This window comes from Saccopteryx bilineata, chromosome 6, assembly GCF_036850765.1.
Source record: "Saccopteryx bilineata isolate mSacBil1 chromosome 6, mSacBil1_pri_phased_curated, whole genome shotgun sequence".
NCBI lineage: Eukaryota > Metazoa > Chordata > Mammalia > Chiroptera > Emballonuridae > Saccopteryx > Saccopteryx bilineata.
Window position 1 is genome coordinate 58,943,853 of NC_089495.1, and position 24,945 is coordinate 58,968,797.

General features: G+C 41.6%; 1 protein-coding gene across 1 annotated transcript in view; it reads right to left on the reverse strand.

Moving 5' to 3' along the window:
- Window positions 1-24,256, reverse strand: part of GPC5 (glypican 5) — a 1,883,811-nt gene extending 1,859,555 nt beyond the window's left edge. Inside the window, exon 1 of the mRNA XM_066235594.1 lies at window positions 23,759-24,256. Within this exon, the coding sequence (XP_066091691.1) occupies window positions 23,759-23,924 (166 nt within the window). The 5' untranslated portion in view covers window positions 23,925-24,256. The remainder of the gene's footprint in view (window positions 1-23,758) is intronic.
- Window positions 24,257-24,945: the final 689 nt, after the last annotated feature.

Sequence of the window (24,945 nt, forward strand, 5' to 3'; positions counted from 1 at the left end):
AAGACAAAGAAATAAAAGGCATCTATATCGGAAAAGAAGAAGTAAAGGTATCACCTTTTGCAGATGATATGATCCTATACATCGAAAACCCCAAAGAATCCACAAAAAGACTACTAGAAACAATAAGCCAATACAGTAAGGTCGCAGGATACAAAATTAACATACAGAAGTCAAGGGCCTTTCTATATGCCAACAATGAAACATTTGAGTACGAACTCAAAAGAATAATCCCTTTCACGATTGCAAAAAAAATAAAATACTTAGGAATAAACATAACAAAGAATGTAAAGGACTTATACAATGAAAACTATAAACCATTGTTAAGGGAAATCAAAAAAGATATAATGAGATGGAAGAATATTCCTTGTTCTTGGTTAGGAAGAATAAATATAATCAAGATGGCCATATTACCCAAAGCAATATACAAATTTAATGCAATTCCCATCAAAATTCCAATGACATTTTTTAAAGAAATAGAGCAAAAAATCATCAGATTTATATGGAACTATAAAAAACCCCGAATAGCCAAAGCAATCCTAAAGAAAAAGAATGAAGCTGGGGGCATTACAATACCTGACTTCAAACTATATTATAGGGCCATGACAATCAAAACAGCATGGTATTGGCAGAAAAATAGACACTCAAACCAATGGAACAGAACAGAAATCCCAGAAATAAAACCACATATATATAGTCAAATAATTTTTGATAAAGGGGCCAACAACACACAATGGAGAAAAGAAAGCCTCTTCAATAAATGGTGCTGGGAAAACTGGAAAGCCACATGCAAAAGAATGAGACTGGACTACAGTTTGTCCCCCTGTACTAAAATTAACTCAAAATGGATCAAAGATCTAAACATAAGACCTGAAACAATTAAGTACATAAAAGAAGACATAGGTACTAAGCTCATGGACCTGGGTTTTAAAGAGCATTTTATGAATTTGACTCCAAAGGCAAGAGAAGTGAAGGCAAAAATTAATGAATGGGACTATATCAGACTAAGAAGTTTTTGCTCAGCAAGAGAAACTGATAACAAAATAAACAGACAGCCAACTAAATGGGAAATGATATTTTCAAACAACAGCTCAGATAAGGGCCTAATATCCAAAATATACAAAGAACTCATAAAACTCAACAACAAACAATCCAATAAAAAAATGGGAAGAGGACATGAACAGACACTTCTCCCAGGAAGAAATACAAATGGCCAACAGATATATGAAAAGATGCTCATCTTCTTTAGCTATTAGAGAAATGCAAATCAAAACTGCAATGAGATACCACCTCACACCTGTTCGATTAGCTATTATTAACAAGACAGGTAATAGCAAATGTTGGAGAGGCTGTGGAGAAAAAGGAACCCTCATACACTGTTGGTGGGAATGTAAAGTAGTACAACCATTATGGAAGAAAGTATGGTGGTTCCTCAAAAAACTGAAAATAGAACTACCTTATGACCCAGCAATCCCTCTACTGAGTATATACCCCAAACACTCAGAAACATTGATACGTAAAGACACATGCAGCCCCATGTTCACTGCAGCATTGTTCACAGTGGCCAGGACATGGAAACAACCAAAAAGCCCGTCAATACATGACTGGATAAAGAAGATATGGCACATATACACTATGGAATACTACTCAGCCATAAGAAATGATGACATCGGATCATTTACAGCAAAATGGTGGGATCTTGATAACATTATACAAAGTAAAATAAGTAAATCAGAAAAAAACAGGAACTGCCTTATTCCATACGTAGGTGGGACATAAAAGTGAGACTAAGAGACATTGATAAGAGTGTGGTGGTTACGGGGGGGAGGGGGGAGAGGGAGAAGGAAAGGGGGAGGGGGAGGGGCACAAAGAAAACTAGATAGAAGGTGACAGAGGACAATCTGACTTTGGGTGATGGGTATGCAACATAATTGAAAGACAAGATAACCTGGATATGTTATCTTTGAATACATGTATCCTGATTTATTGATGTCGCCCCAATAAAAAAATAAAATTATTTTAAAAAATAAAATAAAATAAAAAAAAGAAAGAAAGAATACTAAAAGCTGCAAGAGAAAAGCACTCAATTACCTAAAGAGGAGCCCCCATAAGGATGACATCTGACTTCTCAACAGAAACACTAGAGGCCAGAAGGGAATGGCAAGAATATTCAAAGTAATGCAGAACAGGAGCCTACAACCAAGACTTCTTTATCCAAAAAGGCTATCATTTAAAATTGAAGGAGAAATAAAAAGCTTTCCAGAAAAAAAAAAAAAAACTGAAGGAATTCATTACAACCAAACCAATGCTGCAAGAAATATTAAGGGGCCTGTTGTAAACAGAACAAAGAAAAAATAAATCAAGAAGAAGAAGAATGTAGATTTAAAAAATAAAATGGCAATAAACAACTACATATCAATAATAACCTTAAATGTAAATGGATTGAATGATCCAATCAAGAGACAAATGGATTAAATGATCCAATCAAAAGACATAGGGTAGCTGCATGGATAAGAAAACAGGGCCTGAACATATGCTATCTAGAAGAGACACACCTCAGAACAAAAGATACACATAACTGAAAGTAAAGAGATGGAAAAAAATATTTCATGCAAATGGTAATGAAGAAAAAGTTTGGGTAGCAATACTTATGTTTGAAAAAATACACTTTAAAACAAAGGCTATAGTAAGGGATGGAGATGGTCACTACATAATGATAAAGAGAGCAATCCAACAGGAAGATATAACCATTATAAATATCAATGTGCCTAATACAGGAGCACCTAAATATATAAAGCAGATTTTGATGGACATAAAGGGCAAGATCAACAGTAATACTATAATAGTACGGGATTTTAATGCCCCACTAACATCAATAGATAGATTGTCAAGAAAGAAAATTAACAAAAAACAAACAAACCAGAATCCTTAAAGTACACACTAGATCAACTAGATTTAATACAGGGATAGATCAACCATTTTATACCTACTGCCCACTTTTGTATCTCTGTTAGTAGCAAAATTTTCTAACTGCCCAACGGTTCCACAGTAATAGTGATTAATAAAGTAGGGAAGCAACTTTACTTTATAAAATTTATAAAGCAGAGTTACAGCAAGTTAAAGCATATAATAATAATTACTTACCAAGTGCTTTATGTAGGATTTTTGCTAAGTTTGGCAGAATAAATCTTTATAAAACAACTTACTATAGTTAAATCTATCTTTTTATTTATACTCTGGTTGCTCCGCTACCATCCACCATGAAAGTTGGAACGCACACTAGTGGGCGGTAGGGACCAGGTTGATTACCACTGATTTAATAGATATCTTTAGAACCTTTCACCCTAAAGCAGCAGGATACACATTCTTTTCAAGTGCTCATGGTACATTCTCTAGGATAGACCACATGCTAGGACACAAAACGAGTCTCAATAAATTTAAGAAGATTGAAATCATATCAAGCATCTTCTCTGATCACAATGACATGCGACTAGAAATCAACTACAATAGAAAAACTGAAAAACCTTCAGACACTTGAAGACTAAACAGCATGTTATTAAATAACAAATCGGTTAACAATGAGATCAAAAAAGAAATCAAAAACTACCTTGAAGCAAATGAAAGTGAACATAAAGCAACTCAAAATTTATGGGACACAGCAAAAGCAGTCCTGAGCCTGACCAGCTGGTGGCACAGTGGATAGAGCATCAGACTGGGATGCAGAGGACCGGGTTCAAGACACCGAGGTCACCAGCTTGAGGGCGGGCTCATCTCATTTGAGCAAAAGCTCATCAGCTTGGACTCAAGGTCACTGGCTCGAGCAAGGGGTTACTCAGTCTGCTGAAGGCCCACAGTCAAGGCACATATGAGAAAGCAATCAATGAGCAACTAAGGTGTCACAATGAAAAACTGATGATTGATGCTTCTCATCTCTCTCCATTCCTGTCTGTCTGTCCCTATCTATCCCTCTCTCTGACTCTCTGTCTCCGCAAAAAAAAAAAAAAATTGTAAACACAGACATTTTCAATGATTGAAAAAAAATGAACCAAATATAACTTAGTATAACTTGACTAAATAGGAGAGTTGTTCAAAAAGCAAATAAATCTGAACAGTAATTTAATATTGACAATCTTCTATTTGAAGAAATATATATATATATATATATATATATATATTATTGAGCAAGACATCCAGAAATAATTTTTACAATCCTTTGATCTATGAAGGCTTTTTATCCAACATCCTTCTCAGTTCTTACCCTCTCTCAAAACAAACATTAAAGAAATCATGAACTAAGGTTCCTTGAAACTGACAGACGAGGAAAAGCTAAGAACTACGAGCTCTAAGATAACTTCAAAGATCATTTAATAATATTGCCATATGGAATTATAAAAACCTAAATAAATTTGGTTATCATAATACAGGAGAGGAAAACTAGTAATTCAAACCCATTGCCCTAATAAGAGTAATATGCAATATAAACTATGAACAAGAAATGTTTAGTAGCTATTAAATATGACTATATTTGAAATATATTTAAGTTAATACCTGAACCATATCAAAATATGCATGTCTCATGGAAATGACCTAAGTAATCTTTCTACTTAGGTAAAATTTTCTAATACCTTTTGTAAGACATCCTAAATAAATAACCAACCAAAATTCATACAGAAATAGTTTTGTGGGGGGTTTTTTCTCCAAGATAGTATTGAAGAGAGGTCCCAAACACCAGGTATTTCTAAAATTAGAATTATTGGAAATAATTTAGAAAGAGATTATTCCTGCTTCCAAATAATCGTTTTGCAATTTAACAGCAATTATTCATTTGCTTATTCTGAAAGTCTGAGGTCTCTCTACTTAGTCTGCATGGAGTCTGGATCAGTATCCTCTAGTAAACAATCTCCTCAGCCCAGGAATAATTCCATAGATAAGTGATATGTACTTTGCTCCCAACATGGAATTAACAAGGGTAGGAGATAGATAAAATGAGTAGTTTTCCAGTTCCTTACTATTAATTTTCTCATGGAGAAAAACCAGTATGGAAGAAAAATATTCACATAAAACACAAACCAACCAATTCAGTGCCAAATGTAAATTATATTTGATCACCTTTATTTTTCTCCATTCTCCCAATAATAGATCAATTAATGGTCTACAAAAGATCAGTTACACTGACTATATAATTATAAAAAAAAACTGTACCAATAAACACAGTATATTAAATGTTAAATAATCTTTCTTTCCTTGCAGAACATTTGAGTAAACTTTCTTCCAAACATTTGTTTGGTAATTCATTTACTCCATTTCAAACATGTTAGATAATGTAGATAAAAATTCCTTTAAATTTAAACTTGAAAAGGTTGGGTCACTTTATAGAATTTGTGGCAGAGTTACATAAGAATACATTAACTCCATGAAACCAAATTACTCAACAATACAACTGAGCCCAGATCAGAATATATTTTTTAATACTTCTACTTCAGCCCTGGCTGGTTGGCTCAGTGGTAGAGCGACAGCCCGTTGTGTGGATGTCCTGGGTTCGATTCCCAGTCAGGGCACCCAAGAGAAGCAACCATCTGCTTCTCCATCCCACCCCAACCCCACTCCGTGGCCATGGCTTGATTTGTCCAAGTGCATCAGGCACTGAGGATGGCTCCCTGGAGCCTCATCCTCAGAAGCTAAAAACAGCTCAGTTGGAGCATGGCCCCAGGTGGGCAGAGCATGAAGCCCATATGTGGGTTGCCGGGTGGAACCAGGTTGGGGCGAATGCGGGAGTCTGTCTATCTTCCCTCCTCTCACTTGGGAAAGAAAAAAAAATCCTCTACCTCGCCTGACCGGTGGTAGCACAGTGGATAAGAGTATCAACATGAACAAGGTCACCAGCTCAAGTTCAAGTTGCTGGCTGTAGCTCAAAATTCAGGCTCTAGTCCAAGGTATCTGGTTTCAGGCTAGGGTTGACAGCTCTTTGATCCCAAGGTCTCTAGCTTGATACAGGGTCACTGGCTCAATCTGCAGGTCACCACTTGAGCCCAGGGTCACCAGCTTGAGCCCGGGATTCCAAGCTCAACCCTGAGGCTGCCAGCTTGAGCCTGAGGTCACTAGTTGCATCCCTAACCACTGCACGTTTGAGAAGTAATCAATGTATGAACAACTACATGGAATGCATTGATGCGTCTCTCTTTCTCTCTCTTTGTCTCTCTCTGTCTCCCTTCCTCTATATAAATTTTTAAAAATAAAATACTTCAACTTCTACATTTCTCATTCTATTAAGCATAGAAAACATAATTTAACACAATAAATTAAGCCTATTAGTTAACTAATTACATATAGGAATAATTCTACAAATCAAAATTTATTTATTAATTTTTACCTAATTACAGAACAGAAAGATAAAGCACAAATCCTGCTCTCAAGTGACCTATAAACTAGTACAGTGGTCCCCAACCTTTTTTGGGCCACGGACCCGTTTAATGTCAGAAAATATTTTCACGGACCGGCCTTTAGGGTGGGATGGATAAATACATCACATGACTGAGACAAGCGTCAAGAGTGAGTCTTAGACGGATGGAACAGAGGGAATCTGGTCATTTTTTAAAAATAAAATATCGTTCATACTTAAATATAAATAAAACTGAAATAATGTAAGTTATTTATTCTTTCTCTGCGGACTGGTACCAAATGGCCCACGGACCAGTAACAGTCCGCAGCCCGGGGGTGGGGCCACTGGTCTAACTGAATCACTTACTTGCATTGCCAATTTTTTATCTACAAGAACAAGACAATTTTGTGGTAAAAAGAATAATACTTTAAAAAATTGTGCTTGATAACTGGATAGCTACATGATAAAGAAAGAAATTAGACTGGCACCATCTACCACACTCAAAAAAATAACTCAAAATTGATCACAGACTACATGTAACTGCTAAAAAAAGTTAAATCCTTAGAAGACATAAGAAAATAATTGCAATTTTTCATTAGGAGATGTCTTAGGTATGATATAAGTAATCAAAGAAAATAAATATATAAGTTGAATTGATCAAAATAGAAAAATTTTAGACCTCATTTTCATGTACCAATAATGAACTGTCATAAAGGGAACTAAAAAAATATTTACAATGGCATGAGAAAAATCTTAGATTAAATGTAAACAAGGATGGAAAAACTGTATTTGAAAAATTATAAGACACTGAAAAAGAAGTTGGAAAAGTAGAAATAAGTGAAAGAATATATCATTTTATGGCTAGGAATAATTAACATGATTAAATTGTCCATACTTCCCAAAGACACATTCAGTGCAATTTCTATCAAAAAGGAAATGGCATATTTTACACAACTAGAACAAATTCACCACAAATTTATAGGGAATCACCAAAGACCCCAAATAGCCTCAGCAATCTTGAGAAAGAACAAAGTTGAGGGTATAACACTACCTGTACCTGATATCAAACTATAGTAATCAAAACAGCATGGTGTAACATAAAAACAAACATACAGATCAATGGAACAGTATAAACCTATTTCTGTCTATATGATTAATTAATATTTGACAAAGGTGGGTAAGACATACACAGGGTTACAGACCTTGTATTCAATAAATGGTGTTGAGAAAACTGGACAGGCACATGCAAAAGAAGAAATCTAGGCTATTTCCGGTACACCATACACAAGAATTAACTCAAAATAGATTGAAGTCTTAAATGTAAGACTTGAAATCATAAATTTCAAGATGAAAACATAGGCAGTAAAATCGCAGACATTTGTCTCAGTAATGTATTTTTTCTGAAATATTTTTTGCAGCTTCGTGTGGTGAGGTCACAGATTTTGCCAGGAAGTGAATTCACGCCTGACCAGGCAGTGGAGCAGTGAATAGAAGGTCAGACTGGGATGCGAAGGACCCAGGTTCAAAACCCCAAGGTTTCCAGCTTGAGCTTTGCTCATCTGGATTGAGCAAGGCTCACCAGCTTGAGCAAGGGGTCACTCGGTCTGCTGTAGCTTCCATGTCAAAGCACATATAAGAAATCAATCAATGAACAAGTAAGGTACCACAGCAAAGATTAATGCTTCTCATCTCTCTCCCTTCCTGTCTGTCTATCTCTATCTGTCTCTATCTCTGTCTCCGTCACAAAAAAAAAAAAAAAAAAAAGAAATGAATTCACTGCTGGTCTGAAAAAACCCCCTGGGTAAAAGACCCTGGGGTGACCTCATATTCTGACAATACAGCCAAACTGATCTTGGACCCTGGTAAACAAGCAACAACATTATAAAACAGCCCCTTTCCAGCTAACTTCACTGGACACATTGGCAGAGACTAGATGTTCTCTTGCTTTTTTTCAGCATCAGGAGGCCACAGCCTCAAAAGAGACAGAAGTGATAGTGTTTTGCCAAGGCTGCCGATGTTCCAGGCTCAGGCCAGACACCTGGGGCCCTATTCAGGGTGGGACCCAAGGTAACACAAGGGGGCCCAAGGTGGTTTTGTGCAGGCCGAGCCACCACTCTGATCCCATCTGAGCAGCCCTATGTCCCGTGCGTGTGTGCGTGTGTGCGTGTGTGCGTGTGTGCGTGCGCGCGCGTGTGTGCGCGCGTAAGCGCTCAAAAGGTTCATGTGGGAAGGGTCTGCCCCAATCAGGAACAGGCTGAGGAGGGATCAGAAGGTGGGTCTGTCACATTCAAACCCCAGGTCAGGGCTTGCTGGATTGACTTGGAGTGTGGGTGGTGCCCTCTGCCAGAAGTTCATCCTGAGCCCTGAAGGAGAATCTTCTTTTTTTTCTTTTTACAGAGACAGAGACAGAGAGTCAGAGAGATGGATAGATAGAGACAGACAGACAGGAACAGAGAGAAATGAGAAGTATCCATCATCAGTTTTTTGTTGCAACACCTTAGCTGTTCATTGATTGCTTTCTCATATGTGCCTTGACAGTGGGCCTTCAAGACCGAGTGACCCCTTGCTAGACCAGCGACCTTGGGTCCAAGCTGGTGAGCTTTGCTCAAACCAGATAAGCCCATGCTTAAGCTGGCGAGCTCAGGGTCTCAAACCTGGGTCCTCTGCATCCCAGTTCAACGCTCTATCCACTGCGCTGGTCATTGCAGAGCTCAACCCACAACATGGAAGAGCAGCAGGCTGCTGACGGAGACTCCCACCCGTTTCCACCAGTTATGGGCAATTGGGCCACAGCACCAAGGTCCAGAGCAGGCTCAAAGTGAGTGTGGCCACTTGGGGGTTTGGGGAGCTAGGGCCTCTGGATGGCCAGAGATGTACTTCTCCCCAAAGCAACACAGTATCCCACCGCAGCACATTTCAGACATGATATTGGGAGCACAATGCCCAAGTCAAAGAAACTGGCCAGGAGGACCAGGCGGCCAAGGAGGCAGAACCCACGGATGTGAATGTGGGGGAGGTGGGTTGTGGTGGGGGGTGGGGATGTATGTGACCTGATGAGGAAGGGTTAGTGCCAGACACACAGGGAGCACGCACAGAGGCTGGCCAGGAGCAGACTGGACTCAGACCACCCTTCTACTGGACTGTGGGCCAGTAGGAGGACATCCTGTGGTGGATCCCGTGCTATGGCTTCTCTGGAAGGCTCTGGCTGTGCTGTCTTTGGGGGGCATGTGGAAATGCATGTGGAGGATCTTTTCTCCTCTCACAGCTCCAGCACCAGCCCAGGAGACAGAGCCAGCAGCTTCCACCTCTTCACTCGAAGAGCCAGACGCAGGGGAGGGCCTATAGGCCGCTCCAGACATGGAGGGGTGACGCCTCCAGTAGTCACTCCAGCTGCAGCTCTGGAGTCAGGTGGCCTGTGCAGCATCTGCCGAGTTACCCGAGGCCCCGCCACCGCCGACTGAAGAGCCCTCTGCAGAACCTGCCCTGGTTCCTGCCACAGAGCACCTGCTTCTGACCACACACCAGGGCCAGCTCTAGAGCCGTCTGCTCTCGAACCTGCACTACTCTCATCAGAAGAATTGGTTTTATCCCCACTCTGTGACCATTCTCTTTATTTTTCTTTCATTGTGATGTTTTCCTTTTCTCCTCGGATATAGGAACTGCACCCAATATTTTAAAATCCTGTACAAATTAAAACAAGAAAAGTGAAAAATGAGTAATGATCCAGGTTCCACCACAGGGAGCTTTGGAAATTCTGATGTGGAGTCACAGAAAATGCCAACAACTCTGACTGGCAGCGTCCACCCCAAGAGAAATGAGGGTTTGGAAGAGCACATGCCCAGGAATCCTACCTTTCAGACACCCACAGGTGCACACGCTCACACATGTGAACACACAGAGGCACCCACCAATGCACACATGGGTGAGAGAAAGCAGAAGCACACACATGCACATGCCAACACTATGTGCAAAATCCTGGAAAGAACAGGCATGGTGAGGCCCCCGTATCAGGGCTCTCCTCCCGGGAAGGACTTTGTTCTTTATTTGTTTCTGAATTCTTTTAGAATTCAATATGGTACTATAACTAACCTTTATTTTCCTTCTCATAAATTCTTTAACAATAAAAATCTTAAACATAAATAATGTACTTTATAGATGAGTGATACACTGATAACACTGGACATATAACTTTAATATATTATATTTAGAACTGTCACAGTCACACATGCATTTTAACAAATTAGACATCACATCAAGGAGAAGGTCAGAGATTGATGTCTCCACCCCACAGGTGAGCATCATGAGTAGCTTGGTTGGTATCTCTCAGGGTCCGCCCTTCTCACTCAGGTTTGTTTTGTCTGTGTTACACTCAGGCTGATTTTCATATATGACTCTCTGCCAGCTGAAATCACATGGTCGTGCTCTAAGAAGTGGGATCATGGAATCAGATGTTGGGCCACATGTCTCATGTGAGAGGACCCCTGAGCTCTTTTTCTGTCAGCACGTGGAGACCCCTGCCCCAACTCTAGCTGCTGTCCAGCTTCCATCATCCATGTGGACCAGGACTGGTGGGTCCCACCACTGTCCATGGACAGTTTTGTTTTTCTCCATTCCTGGCTATTTTATACTGCTCTGATGGGCAGTCTTGAATATAGATCTTTGAGAAGTTGTGCAAAAAGTTCTTTGGGATAATATCCTAGGGCAGTGGTAGTCAACCTGGTCCCTACTGCCCACTAGTGGTAGTTCCAGCTTTCATGGTGGACGATAGTGGAGCAACCAAAGTATAAATAAAAAGATTTAACTATAGTAAGTTGTTTTATAAAGATTTATTCTGCCAAAATTAGGGAAAAATCCAAAAAAAAAGTACTTGGTAAGTAATTATAATTATATGCTTTAACTTGCTGTAACTATGCTTTATAAATTTTATAAAGTAAAGTTACTTCCTTACTTTATAAATCACTAATACTTTGGAAACTTGGTGGGCGGTTAGAAAATTTTACTACTAACAGAGATACAAAAGTGGGCAGTAGGTATAAGAAGGTTGACTACCCCTGCCCTAGGGTGAGCCCTGCCCGGTGAAGTTGAGCACCTGATGAATTTGATGGGTCTTACACACTGTTCCCCCAGAAGAGGGGCCTTTCCTACTTCTTTTCAGGGAGCTGTTGGTGCCTCTCTATCCTCACATTGTCCCCCGGGCTGCTCACCACCAGACCAGAAGCCTTTCAGTCTGATGGGGACAGAGCTCTCCCACTGGCATTTACAGTGCGTGTGTCCTCATCAGGGTGGTGGGCCATCATCTGCCTTGCACTGGCGTGAGCACTGCCTCTTATTGAGAGTGCAGGTGTTTGCCCTCTCTCTTTTTAGAAGACACCAACTTGGCCCTGACCAGTTGCCTCAGCAGTAGAGCATCAGCAGCCTGGTGTGTGGATGTCCCGAGTTTGATTCCCAGTCAGGGTACAAAGGAGAAGGGCCCATCTGCTTCTGCACCCCTCCCCCTCTCCTTCCTCTCTGTCTCTTTCCTCCCCTCCTGCAGCCAAGGCTCCATTGGAGCAAAGTTGGCTGAGGCACTGAGGACGGCTCCATGGCCTCCACCTCAGGCACTAGAATGGCTCTGGTTGCAACAAATCAACACCCCAGATAGGCAGAGCATCGCCCGCTGGTGGACATGCTGAGTGGATCTCGGTCGAGTGCATGTGGGAGTCTGTCTGACTGCCTCCCCATTTCTAACTTTGGAAAATACAAAAAAAAGAAAGAAAGAGAGAGAGAGAGAGAGAAAGAAAGGAAGGAAGGAAGGAAGGAAGGAAGGAAGGAAGGAAGGAAGGAAGGAAGAAAGAAGAAAGAAAGAAAGAAAGAAAGAAAGAAAGAAAGAAAGAAAGAAAGAAAGAAAGAAAGAAAGAAAGAAAAGACCAATTTTCAGGAAGTTCATGCCCCGCAGGAATGTGAAACCACTCTCTGGCCTGGCCTCGTAAGGAATGCTTTCCAGATTGTGGTTTGTCTTTGCAGATTTCTGCATTATTCTCGTGTTTGTTTTATGCCCAGGAAGGTCAAGCTGTCACCTGACTACGTTCTGGCCCTGGGATCACACTTAGCAGAGTGGTCACTACCCATATATAAAGCACAGACTTACTAAAAAAGTTTTCTTTTTATATCTGTCTCTCTATTCGATCTGGGATTTCCATTTTTAATGGCAAAAATGTTATTTCAGATAAAAACAAAAAAGGTATGGGAGCGCGTTGAAAACAGCACTATGGTAAGATTCCATTGATAGGAAATGTCTAGAATAGGTAAAGGAGCAGAGACAGAAAGCAGGTGAGGTTTTACAGGGATAGGAGGGTGAGTCTTTTTGGTGCAGGGTTTCCATTCAGGGTGATGGGACGTTTTTCTACAAGTTAGAGGTGATGCTTGCACAGCATCATTAAGGGACTTCATGCTGAGGAATGGCACAAATTAAAATCTAAATAATCACTTTTATTTTATTACTTATAATGAATTACTCTATACAGTAAAAAGATATAAACAGAAAAAGAAAAATAAAATAAAAGAAGGCAAAATAATTCCAAAAAAAATTAATAAAATAAAATACCCTATAGGGCCAAGGTGAAAATGGAAATATGACGATGACAGAAAATAAAAGAAAACAATCAAAAAGAGGTGGGAAAATAGATCCCTCCGATGTGCCAGGGATAGCTGATTCGTCATTTGCCTCCTGAGCTGGCCCTGAGGTGGTGTGCAGGCACAGCTCTTCCTGTGTGGGTGGAGTCAAGGCAGGTTGGTCGGAGGCTTCTTCAGGCAGCTGATTTCCCACCTCAGTGTGGTCAGGAGGCGCAGTGGAGGCCGGCCCCACCTCCATAGCTGCAGCTGGAAAAACTTCATAAGGTGAAAAGGGCCACTGGAGTCAGGCACCGCTCCAGCTCTGGGTCGGCCTCCAGGTCAACCTGTGCAGCCGGCTCCTCCAGATGTTCCTCAGGTGGAGCAAGAGCCGGATCTGCCTCCTGGGCTGGTGCTGGAGCTGCTAGAGGAGAAAAGATTACCCATATGCCTCCATTTCCATGTTTTCTCCAAAGGCAGAGCACAGCCAAAGGCCAGACCCACCACAGGACGTCCTCCCCGCCAGCCATCCTGCACGTGGGTGGTCTGAAGCCAGTCTTTGCTCCTGGCCAGCCTCTAGGAGTGCTCCCTGTGTGTCTGACACCGACCCTTCCCAATAATCTCAGATTCCCCTCCAACCCTCCCCCACCATCCCACTATGTCCTCAACCATCTTCTCACCCTTTAGTTCTGCTTCCTTGGGCTCCAGGTGGTTTGTCTCACTGCGATTAACATGGGCCCCCTGCTGTAGGCTGGATTCAGACATGGTGAGCCTGGGCAGCTTTGGGGAAGGAGTCTGGACCCTGGGTAGCATCAGGGGAGGAATCCTCGGGAAATTGGGTGTTGTAAAAAGAAGAGACCTCCTGAGCCTGTATGGCGTTGGGGGACGAGACCTCCTCCAGACCCTGGGTGGCTCCGGGAGAGGAGACCTACTGAGGTCATCCACGGGCCCCAGGTCCCCGGCCGCCCAGGTGGCCACACTCTTTGCAGGCCTGCATGGAACATCACTACTACGGTGCACCTGGGCCACAGTTGTGGAGATGATGTGAGGGTCTCCTTCCTCCAGATGCTGCTCCTGGGTGCTGTTGACTGAGCTCTGCAATGACATGACCAGCAGCGGGTCAGGATGCCTCAAGCCCAGCCTGGCCCTCGTCGCTGCTGCTTTTCCCGCTGCACCTTCTGCTCCCAAATCAGACCCAAGGATGTTTCTGAAGAGACCCCCTCCCAGTGGAAATGAAGTTCACCTCCAGGACTCAAGATAAACCAGGGGCAGAGGGTGCCACCCACACTTACGATCCAAACAGGCAGCGGTGTGAATGTGCTGGTTTACAAGGCTTCTGACCCACATGCTCAGCCCGTTCTTCCTAACAGCAGGCTCCTCTGACATGAAACACATATTCATACACTCACACCAAAACTCACTCTCTCTCTCTCACACACACACACACACACACACACACGTGCGCGCACGCACACAAACACACACACGCAGGAGACATAGACCTGCTCAGGTGAAATCACAGTGGTGGCCTGGTCCGGAAGCACCACCTCTGAGCCTCCATGGGTTATTTCTCGGTTCCTCCGAGAAAAGGGCCACGGACGTCTGCGCAGAGTCTGGACCCAGCGGCGGCCACGGCGGAAAAAACCATCAGCGCTGTTTCTTTGGTTCCCACGACCTTGGGACCGGGGAAGACAACACAAGGACATGTTGACTCAACTAAAGTCTCTGGTCAACTGAGCTGGCTAGCGGTTGTTTGAGAATGTGGTTCCCTGGTTACCAGGATTCTGAGTTCTGTTGGTCTCTCTCATCAGTTAGTGAGGACATTGTGTGGTGACATCCTTGTTCTGGCAAGGTGTGATGTCACTGCTCTTGTCTGAGGAGATGCTCAGGGTAGGGGACCAGGAGGCAGAGCCGGCTCCTGCTCCACCTGAGGGACACCTACAGGAGCCGGCTGCAAGGGCAGACCTGGCGGCCGACCTAGACCTGGAGGAGTGCCCGACTCCAGCGGCCGTGCTTCCTCCAGCTGCAGCTCTGGAGCGGGGCCGCCTGTGCAGCGTCTCCGGACCACACTGAGGCCCCACCACTGCTGTGTCAAGAATGCCCTGCAAAACCTACCCTGGTTCAGCCAGAGAAAAGGGGTTGCCTCTGGGCAGCGATCAGGGCCAGCTCCAGAGCTGCTTGTTCTTCATCCAGCTGTCCCCACCACATCAGAAGAATTTGATTTACCACCTCTCCTTGACAGTTTTATTTTATTTTCTTTTAAAGTTATGGGGGTGTTTCCTCTGTGGTGCGATTCATCTTTTTATTAATTTAATTTTATTTGGAATTGTTCTGTATTTTTATTTTATTTTTTTACTGTTCTTTTTCTCTGTTTTTCCATAGCGTGATTCATTATAAGTAAAAAATAAAGGTGACTGCTTATTTTTTAAGTTTTGCCATTTCTCAGTGTGAAGTCTCTTCACAATGCTCTGAAACATCGCTACTATCTTCTTGCAAAGTATCCCATCAACCCAAATGGAAACTCTGAACCAAAATGACACTCCCCACTCCTCTCACCCTGGCAACCCCCCATCTGCTCTGTGTCTCCTCTCCGATACCTATTCTGGACTTTTCCTATCAATGAAGTATTACAATGGGTGTGTTCTAGGGTGTACTGCCATATTTTTTCTGGGTATTTATTTGAAATTCTATTTTTGTTTAAAGGGAAATCCCTGGTGAAATACAGACCAAATAGGAAAGAAAAATAAGAAGCTCTTTTAGTAAATGTGTGCATCATCTGGGGGTCTAGGGGTAGAGACCACTGTGCTAAGTGTGACCGCAAGACCTCTTGCTGGTCAGGCAACGGCTGGCCCTTCTTGGGCCTAAAACAACCAGGAGAAGAATGAAGAAATCTGAAAAGACACACCACAAGTTAGAAAGCATTCCTCACAACTTAAGGCCAGACAGCGGTTTCACATCCATGTGGTGCAGAAACCTCCCGAAATTCGCTGTTTTTTACAGGGACAGAGGGCAAACGCATGTGCTTCCAATGAGAGGCAGTGCACGTGTGCCAGTGTGTTTCAGATAATGGCTGACCACCCAGTGGGGAAACACGCACTGTAAACACTGGCAGGAGTGCACTGTCGCTATCAGCCTGGCAAGCTTCTAGTTTGGCAGTCAGCCCCGAGGACAACGGGAGAATGCAGAGGCCCCAGCACATCCCTGAGAGAATGGTAAAAGTCCCCTTCTCGGGGACAAGAATGTGGAGGCCCTGTCACAGTCTCACAGGTGCTCACCTTTCAACTGGCAGGTGCCCATGCCGAAGGAGACCCCACAGAAATTCTTATACAGTTTTTAAGATGCATTTTTGAGACTACTTATCAGAGCACTGAGGAAACAGGTGGGATTTGGGGAGAGGGAAGGGAAACAACTAACATTCATGGAGAGAGGGTGGGATCCACCAGCCCTGGTCCACAGGCACCAGGGAAGCTGAGCAGCTGCTAAAGTGGGTGCAGGGTCAATGTAATGCACCATCTAAACACAGCAGAGCAAGCAAACAAACAACACATGGCTATTTCAAGAAATGAAGAAAAAGCACCAAAGAAAAATAATGCCCTTTCAAGATTAACACAACAGAAAAAATTATGAATAAAAAGGGACTTTCTCAACCTGAATAGAAGTATCTAACAAAACAAACAAAAAAAACAATTCACAGCTAAGATGATACTAAATGGTTGCCCATTTTTTTCATAAGATCAGGAAGACTACAAGGATTCAGGCTTTCTTGCTATTTCTATTCAACATTGTACTGGAGGTTGTAGCAAAGTAATAAAGCAAAAAAAAATAAAAGAAATCCAAATAAGAAAATAATTAAAACTAACTTCTTCCACTAAAAATATCATATTGTATATAAAAAAATTATAAGAATTCATTAAAATGATCTATTAAATCTAATAAAGAAATTCTGCAGGATTACAAGATATAAAACTGGCCCTGGCCAGTTGGTTCGGTGGTAGAGCATCAGCCTGGGGTGTGGATGTCCCAGGTTTGATTCCTGGTCAGGGCACACAGGAGAAGTGACTATCTACTTCTCCACCCACCCCATTGTCTCTTTCTATCTTTCTCTTCCTCTCCCACAGCCGTGGATTGGTTGGAACAAGATGGCCTTGTGCACTGAGAATGGCTCTGTGCCCTAGCTTGAGGCACTAAAATAGCTCAGTTGCTGAGCAACAGCACCAGATGGGCAGAGCATCACCCCATATATATCCTGGTTGGAACACATGTGGGAGTCTGTCTCTCTGCCTCCTTGCTTCTCATTCAAGGGAAAAAAGATAGAAAATTAATATGCAAATATCAATTATATTTATACCCACTCACATATAATAGCATGAAAATGAAGGTGAATCAATTTGATTCATAATAATCACATACAGCAATGAATTAAAAATTAATTTTATAAAATAAGTGTAAGGTTTTAACTCTGAAAACCACAAAACAGTAATGTACAATGAATGTGGATAATGGGCAAAGTCATAAGTGGTAAGAGTTTTTAGCACATTTACTTTTCATGTCCTTAGCCATATAACTTCATGGTAGTGAATATTGGAAACCTACATCACAACAACAAGGGAGAATTCAATTTATGGTACAGTGATTCGGTTCCATACTATACCATCACAAAAAAATACATACTTAGAAGGATGTTTAATGTCAAGGATTTATAATTAGTTACAAAGAATAATAAAGATATTCTACACTCCTTCAAGGGATATTTATGTGCTTAGCAGAGGTTTATGGGAATAATGAAAGATGAATGCAAAGGATTATTGTTGGTTAATTCTAGATAGTAGTTATTTTTCTTACCTTATACTTTTCAGTATTTTAAATTTTAAGGAGAACATGTATTCTTTCATACAAACATGAAAGTACAAAATCTCACTTTCTTTCTATAAAAGTACATTATACATTCAACTTACAAAACAGCCATATGTGAACCAGATATGGCTAATCAAAAACTGTTCTATTTATTGTGATTCATAGAAGAAAGACTAATCATTTTAGAATGGTTTTAGCAATATCATTAGCGAAATCTGAAATACCTAAAGCTGAAAAGTAGAAGAATCGAGGGCACAATTGATGTCTTTTTGTCTAGCTAGTTGAAAGTCAGGCTTTTATCAAAGAAAGATGGATATGAGAAATGGCTATTTTTCATTAAAATTGTTATTGTTACTCAACAGAGTAGATCAGGTGCCATATTCACCATCTATTTCAACAAAGCATATGACTGAAGTTTCTCATGATTCCATTAATACAAAATGAATTTGTGGTTCCTTGAACAATTATACCAAGAGGTCACTAATTTACAAATCATGTCTGTTTAGGAGAGTCATCCGGTTGTTGAAATGTTACTTTGGTCTTACACCAGTTAATAATAATTTTTAAAAATGTAACAAACTTAGAAAGTGTTCTTATCAAATGTGAAAAGCAAATTACACACATACATACACACACACACACACACACACACACACACACACACAGAGACAAAACTAAAATTCATATTCCACAGAAAGGCTATACAAGCTGGAAATGTGATTCAGGAGAAAGTAGTAGGAAAATTATAAAATGCTATTTGTACGTTCCCCAAATTCCACTCTTGCTGATGCCAATTATACAAATACAAGATGTTGAACACTTGACAAAAGGGAACTTAAATTATGGAATAGAAGGAGAATGGGAACACCACAACATTTACATTTGTTAGTAAACTATGAAAAAATAGGCCCTGACTGGCTGGATCAGTGGGTAGAATGTTGACCCAGCATGTAGATGTCCCAGGTTCAATCTGTGGTCAAGGCATACATGAGACAATCATCTGCTTCACTTCCCCTCCCTCTCCCCCTTCTTTCTCTCTCTCCTCTCACGGCCAGTGGCTTGATTGGTTCAAGCATTGGCCTCAGGCACTGAGGATAGCTCAGTTGATTTCAGCATCAGCCTCAGAGGGGGGGGGCAGGTGGCTCTCAGTCTTCAGGGTGCATATGAGAGTTTGTCTCTCTATCTCTCCTCTTCCCACTTAATAAATAAATTTTTTTAAAAACTATGAGAGAATAGGGTGTGATTAGTACAATTCAGGCTCCTGATGGACAGTCATACTCCATCATCCAAAAATAGAAAATTATACTCATCTCCTTAACAATAAGCTTTACCAGAGGCCTAGATAAAAATAAAACCCATGATTCTCTTAAACATCAAAGAACACACTGGATTTTTTAGTGGAGAAAGTGACAAACTTCCCAGACGCTGGAACTAAGCCTTAATGTTTACAACTCAACACAGACATCACGCACAGAATAAGAAAACAATGATAGTACAAAGCCCCTTGGGACCTGCAGTGCAGCAGAATAGCCACAAGGACACTCAACACACCACAAAAATGACTAAACATCCCCCTCTTTTGACCAACAAGAGTGACTACTGCTTCTTAAACTACTCACACCTTAATCTTCCTAACACCTAAATTACAAAAATGTCTAATTACTCAACTGTCCTACTTCATTAAATCCTCTTTAAAAATCACCCAGCACAAGCCCAAATCCCATAAAAAGCGCTTTTCAATCTCCTCTTACCAAGATATCCACAGTTCGTGTGGGGTGCAATCTTTCTTGCTGCAGCAAGCAAAGTAAACCCAGTTTGAAAATAGATTTGTTTCTGGTGGTTCCTGGCTGGTGAACTTCAACAGAGGAAAATCCTAACAATAATATGCCCCAAGGTCAGACCATTGGGCCCCTTTTATGGCTTGGGAAATTTGATCACCATAGCTGAGCTTCTCCATCAACAGACAGCAGAGTGATGGTGGTGGCAGTGGAGGCAGTAGCTTTGAGGGCTGCCACCAGCAGTGGTGTTGCTGCGTTTCTTTCTTAGAGTTTCCATTAGTTCACACACACAAAAAAAATTCACCAAAACCTAATAAAAAGCATTTCATATAGAAACATGTTTTCCAATTTTAAAAACAATCATTTGTGACTTGAAAAAAACAATAAAACTAGTTATAAAAATATTTTCTGATATACAGAGATGTAAAATTTCATCCTTAAAGACCAAGTCCAGTGAAAATCAAGATACTAAATAAAAATTGCAATGACAACAACACATTTTTTAGCCTGATTTGTGACATTTTACATACATATGTTATTTCATACCATCTATGCAGTAACCCTTTCAGAACTAATATTCCCATTTTACAGATGAGGAAAGAGAGGTTCAAAGAAGATAACTGAAATCCCAGGTCACAGAAATGCTGATGGCAGAACCAACTTTTGAAATTCAAATGTCTGTAATTCCAAACTCCAAGATTACCAAGTAAATTATTTCTCTTGCGTGTGAAAATGAAGTAACACTGTCCTTAAAGCAATCATAAGATTTGATTACCATGAAAGCAGTTTAAAAATTAAAAGTATAGAGCTCTACTTAGAGTATCAGGATTTATTTTGCCATATCAAGTTTCTTTTTTATTACCCCATTTATAGTCAAAAGTCACCAAGAAAAAGTTGTCTTTCACAAACTAATCTCTATATTGAGAAACATTCGCATTTTTAAAACTAGTTGGCAAATTAACTGAATGTAGTCTTGGACTTTTTTTATAATTCTCTCCTTTCTGAATTATCTTCTTTTTTAAAAAAAGGAAATAATACATGTGTGAACCATGCACGTGAAGAGAATTTCAATGGGAAAGCATTATCTCTCCTCCCCTATAAATAACATAAAAATAAAAGGACCTTTGCTAACAGTTCTTTTCTGAATACAATAAACAAGAGCAAAGGGCACCTTGACTACTACTTAGGAAATAAAATCAGAACACAGGAAAATCTGTAATTCTAATCACATTTACACCTTCTCTCCTTTTTTACACTTCTGATCCAAACATCTTAGGAGCTCAATAGGCTTAAAAGAATTGGAGCAGGGTAGAGAACAAAGGTGAGGGGAATCTGAGAAACAGCTTAAATGGCCTTTCTCACCATTTTAATAATTTCAAATTGGGTAGTTTTCAGAAAATGTAAAAGTCACAAATGTAGGAAGAAAGTGTAAAAAGTTATTCTACCAACTTATGTTATTTTTTTTTTAAGTATTTTGGCTAGACAGCTCAGAAATTAACTTCTTGCTACAGGAAATGAAAGAAAGCACTAAAAAAAATAAACTTTCAAGGGAAACAATTATCAAATTTAAATGTACTAGCTTTCATCAATGAAAGCCTGTGTGCTAAATAAATGCATTTGTTACAGAGAATATTAATCTTTGTGTTCTCATGTGGAAATTACTTGTATAATATCTATGCTCTCTTTTGAGGTTAAGGATAATTTTAGAAAATAAGATAGCCAACTACTAATACTTAATCAAACTAAATGTTATAAAACATACAAAATATAAAAATAAAGAAAAGCATTTATGAAACATGTGGTATGTGTGGTTTACTCAATTTGGAAATGAGATTTTTTTTTTAGTAAGAAGAAGAGAAAGGTCAATGTTAAAGGAAACAATTCAATATTTCATTTAACTATTCAAATAAACAATGACCAACAACACAGAGAAAAGAAAAATATTGAATTATATCAAATTCAGATGTGAGTGCCTGTTATTGGGTGATTCTAATTCAGAAGAATACTTTCCTGTGACTTTTTCTGAATGCAAATAACAAAGAAAGTTAGCACTTCTTTCCACCAGCACTACTGATATCCTTCGGAGTGCATCCCTGCACAGCCAATTTCATAGGTGCTACTATCATTCCTCCATTCCTTAACCAAATATCAATAAAGGTACTAGCAATGGGTAAACTATCCAAAATGTCTTTTTTTTTAATTTTTATTTATTCATTTATTTTAGAGAGGAGAGAGACAGAGAGGGAGAGAGAGGAGAGAGAGACAGAAAGAGAGAAGGGGGGAGGAGCTGGAAGCATCAACTCCCATATGTGCCTTGACCAGGCAAGCCCAGGGTTTCGAACTGGCGACCTCAGCATTTCCAGGTCTACACTTTATCCACTGCGCCACCACAGGTCAGGCCAAAATGTCTTAAGAAAGGTGTCTGCATCCTTGCTCTTTGTGTGTGTCATCTGTATCAAATTCAAATAAGTACAACCATTTCCTTCTGCATGGTAGAGCTCCTTACATACTAATAAAATGCTATGATACTCTGCAAAATTCCTCTTCAAAAGAGATGAAACACACAAGGTTTTAGGAATGTAAGACCTTCTAGTCAATGTGTTGCATCAACAGGTACCAGAAATACTGAGATACGATAAGTGGATGAAATCAAGACCTTACCGGGAAGCTGTCAACATTCACTGAACAACATATTGGCCAAAATTATGGTATATGGGAATCAACATCTAATAATGCAGGTGAAGATTTCACAGTTCAACACCCTCACTGCATCCTCCTCCCAAACACACTCTGATAAGATAGGTTTTATTAGCTATTGATAAGTGAGGTTTATGTTTTTCATGAAAAGAACGCACTGAAAGAAAACAGGTTTTGAGGGAGTACTGTTGTTTTTGAGGACAGATATTGCCCTAAACTGAGAATTTCAACTGTTACTTCAAATAGCACCAGAAAAGCACCTAGTACCGAACATATGCAAATAAATATTTGTGTTTGTTTAAAGAGACTGGTCACAGAAACGAAAATGGATTCAGTGTTTCAAATGCTTAGATTTTCCTTGTAGGATGATTCCAGAACTGAGTTCATAACCAGCAAAGCAATCAAACATAATAGCTACTCCATAGTGCTAAGAGCAAGTCTCTTCACCCTAAAAACTCAGGCAGCAAACAGATTTTAGACCCAAGCATCCTCTACAAGTCCTTTGTCAACCAATATGTTCACAGTACTCGTCTGTGTTGCCTTCATAGTCTGAGTACATTGCTCCAGTAAGATCTCAGCTCCAGACACCTGCTATTGTGTTTGACAATTAAGACCTATTCTTCCAGATTAAGGTAACCTGGAAATTTGAGCTGTAGGGGCATGGAGCAGGCGGGTAATGATGCATACTTAAGGCGCCTACAGGAAGCCGAATACGTTAAAAACGCTTATTTGTATTCTCTCCTCTTAAATCTTTGGTGTATCTCATCTCTGGTAAGTGTCTCCCCAATGCGTTCAGTTTCATCGCCTGTTAACCTCACACCTTTAGGGAGTTAAAACTGCCAGTGATTGAGAGAGACACACTGGCCAGTCCGAGTTCCGGCAAAGAGAGTTTGGTGCCAGGGCGCAGGGAGGTGGCTAATTGTCACGCCAGTGTGGGCAGTGTACTGGGTCCGAGTGCTAATTACAGAGGAGATCGGCTGCCCTCATCAGTGCCCCACTCTCCAGCAAAGAAGTGTAACGCAGTTTGGTTTTGGTATCAAACTTGGAACGATCAACCCAACTCTTTCCACCACACAAGAAAGCAGCAAATAGGGCCTCTTCCCCTCGGAACAGAAGCGCGGTCTGGCCGCGCTGTCCCCAGCTGTCTACTCTACTGGCCTGTTCAACACATCAGGCGAAACTAAGGGCGAACTGGCGGGAGGGTGAAACCAGAGCTCGAATTAGTCGCTGATTACTCCCATACTCAGGGACACCCTGGACCTGAGCTGCTCTGCGCTCGGCAGGTTCACACCGACCTTCTGCACAGAGGCCTCACGGGGATTCACCTTGAGCGGCCGAAAGGCCTGAAAAGTCATCTTTCCACGAAGGGCCACCCGGGAGGATGGGGAGCACTCAAAATGCGGGCGCTCAGGACGCCCGGCCCGCGCCCAGGCGCACTGCCTTGCGCCGACCAGCAGCGCTTTACCTGGCCTCGGTGAATCCGGCAGCCCCTTGACCGCTCCCAGCAGGCGCCACTGGAAAAGTTTCCTAACTTCTTGGCAGTTCTGCACGCCTTCGCTTCGGGTAAATCCAACAAGAGCCAGAAGGAGGAGACAGCAACAGCCAACGCGCCGGGACGGTCTGTCCATCATCGGTATCCTGGTCACCCCTTTCTCCGCCGTGGACACCACTCTCCTCGCGAGCCCTGCGCTGCAGGCTCTAGAAAAGGCTCGGAGGTTGGAGCTTCCTAAACGTGCTGTCTGGCGGCGAGCGTTCCGGGACCGCTCTGGGACACGGCTGCTCCTGCGAGCACTTAGCTTTCTCTCCAGAGCCAGAGGCTGAGACCCCAGAGCTCTCGGACAGCGCCGCCGGGTCTCCCTCTACGGCCCAGGCGAACTGACGCTGCGCGGGCGAGGAATACGGTTGCAACCGCACGGAGCCCGCGAGCATCAGAATCTGGCCACCGCTGCCGTCGCCACCAACTGTCTTCAAGCTGCCAACCTGGGACGCGCCCGCCCGTCTTGCTCCCGGTCAGCCCCGCCCTCAACGCCACGCCCCCGGCGCGCTGCCGGGGGCCGGGCCTGCCCAACTGCTCTAAGGCCGGGCACAGAATCTGCAGAGACAGGAGAGCGACTGGGCCTGAGCAAAGAAACAAATGAATGAAACCGAGCTCGATCCTTGCTCTGCCAGCCAATCGCGGGGACAGCCTGATAAAAGAAAGCGAATATTTGAAGAGGCTTACAGAAGACAAGTGATGACAACTACCAACCAGAACAAAGATGAAACATTTCCCTATAAATCTAGGTCGTTAATATATATGACTTTGTACTCAAACTGCATGAAATGGGATCTGTACACAATATAAAAGGCAAAAACTGTTTATAGTTAAATATCCCAACTGAGAGACCTAAAAGCACTTATCAGGTTTTAAAAGAGTGTATTTAAGAAGTTACTTTTTAAAATTGCTTTATGTTATTGCTTTGAAACATTTTACTGTAACATTACGATTTTCTCAAAGAATTTAGTAGTCATAAAAATTACATTAAACCTTATCACATTCTTATTATCACAGTAAAGTCCAGTTTATTTTTGTGGGGCTGCTGTGTTAGGCTTGCTCGCTGGTTTATGGACTGCAAGCCCTTTGCCTGATTAGTGCGTGAGCACATGGCTGCT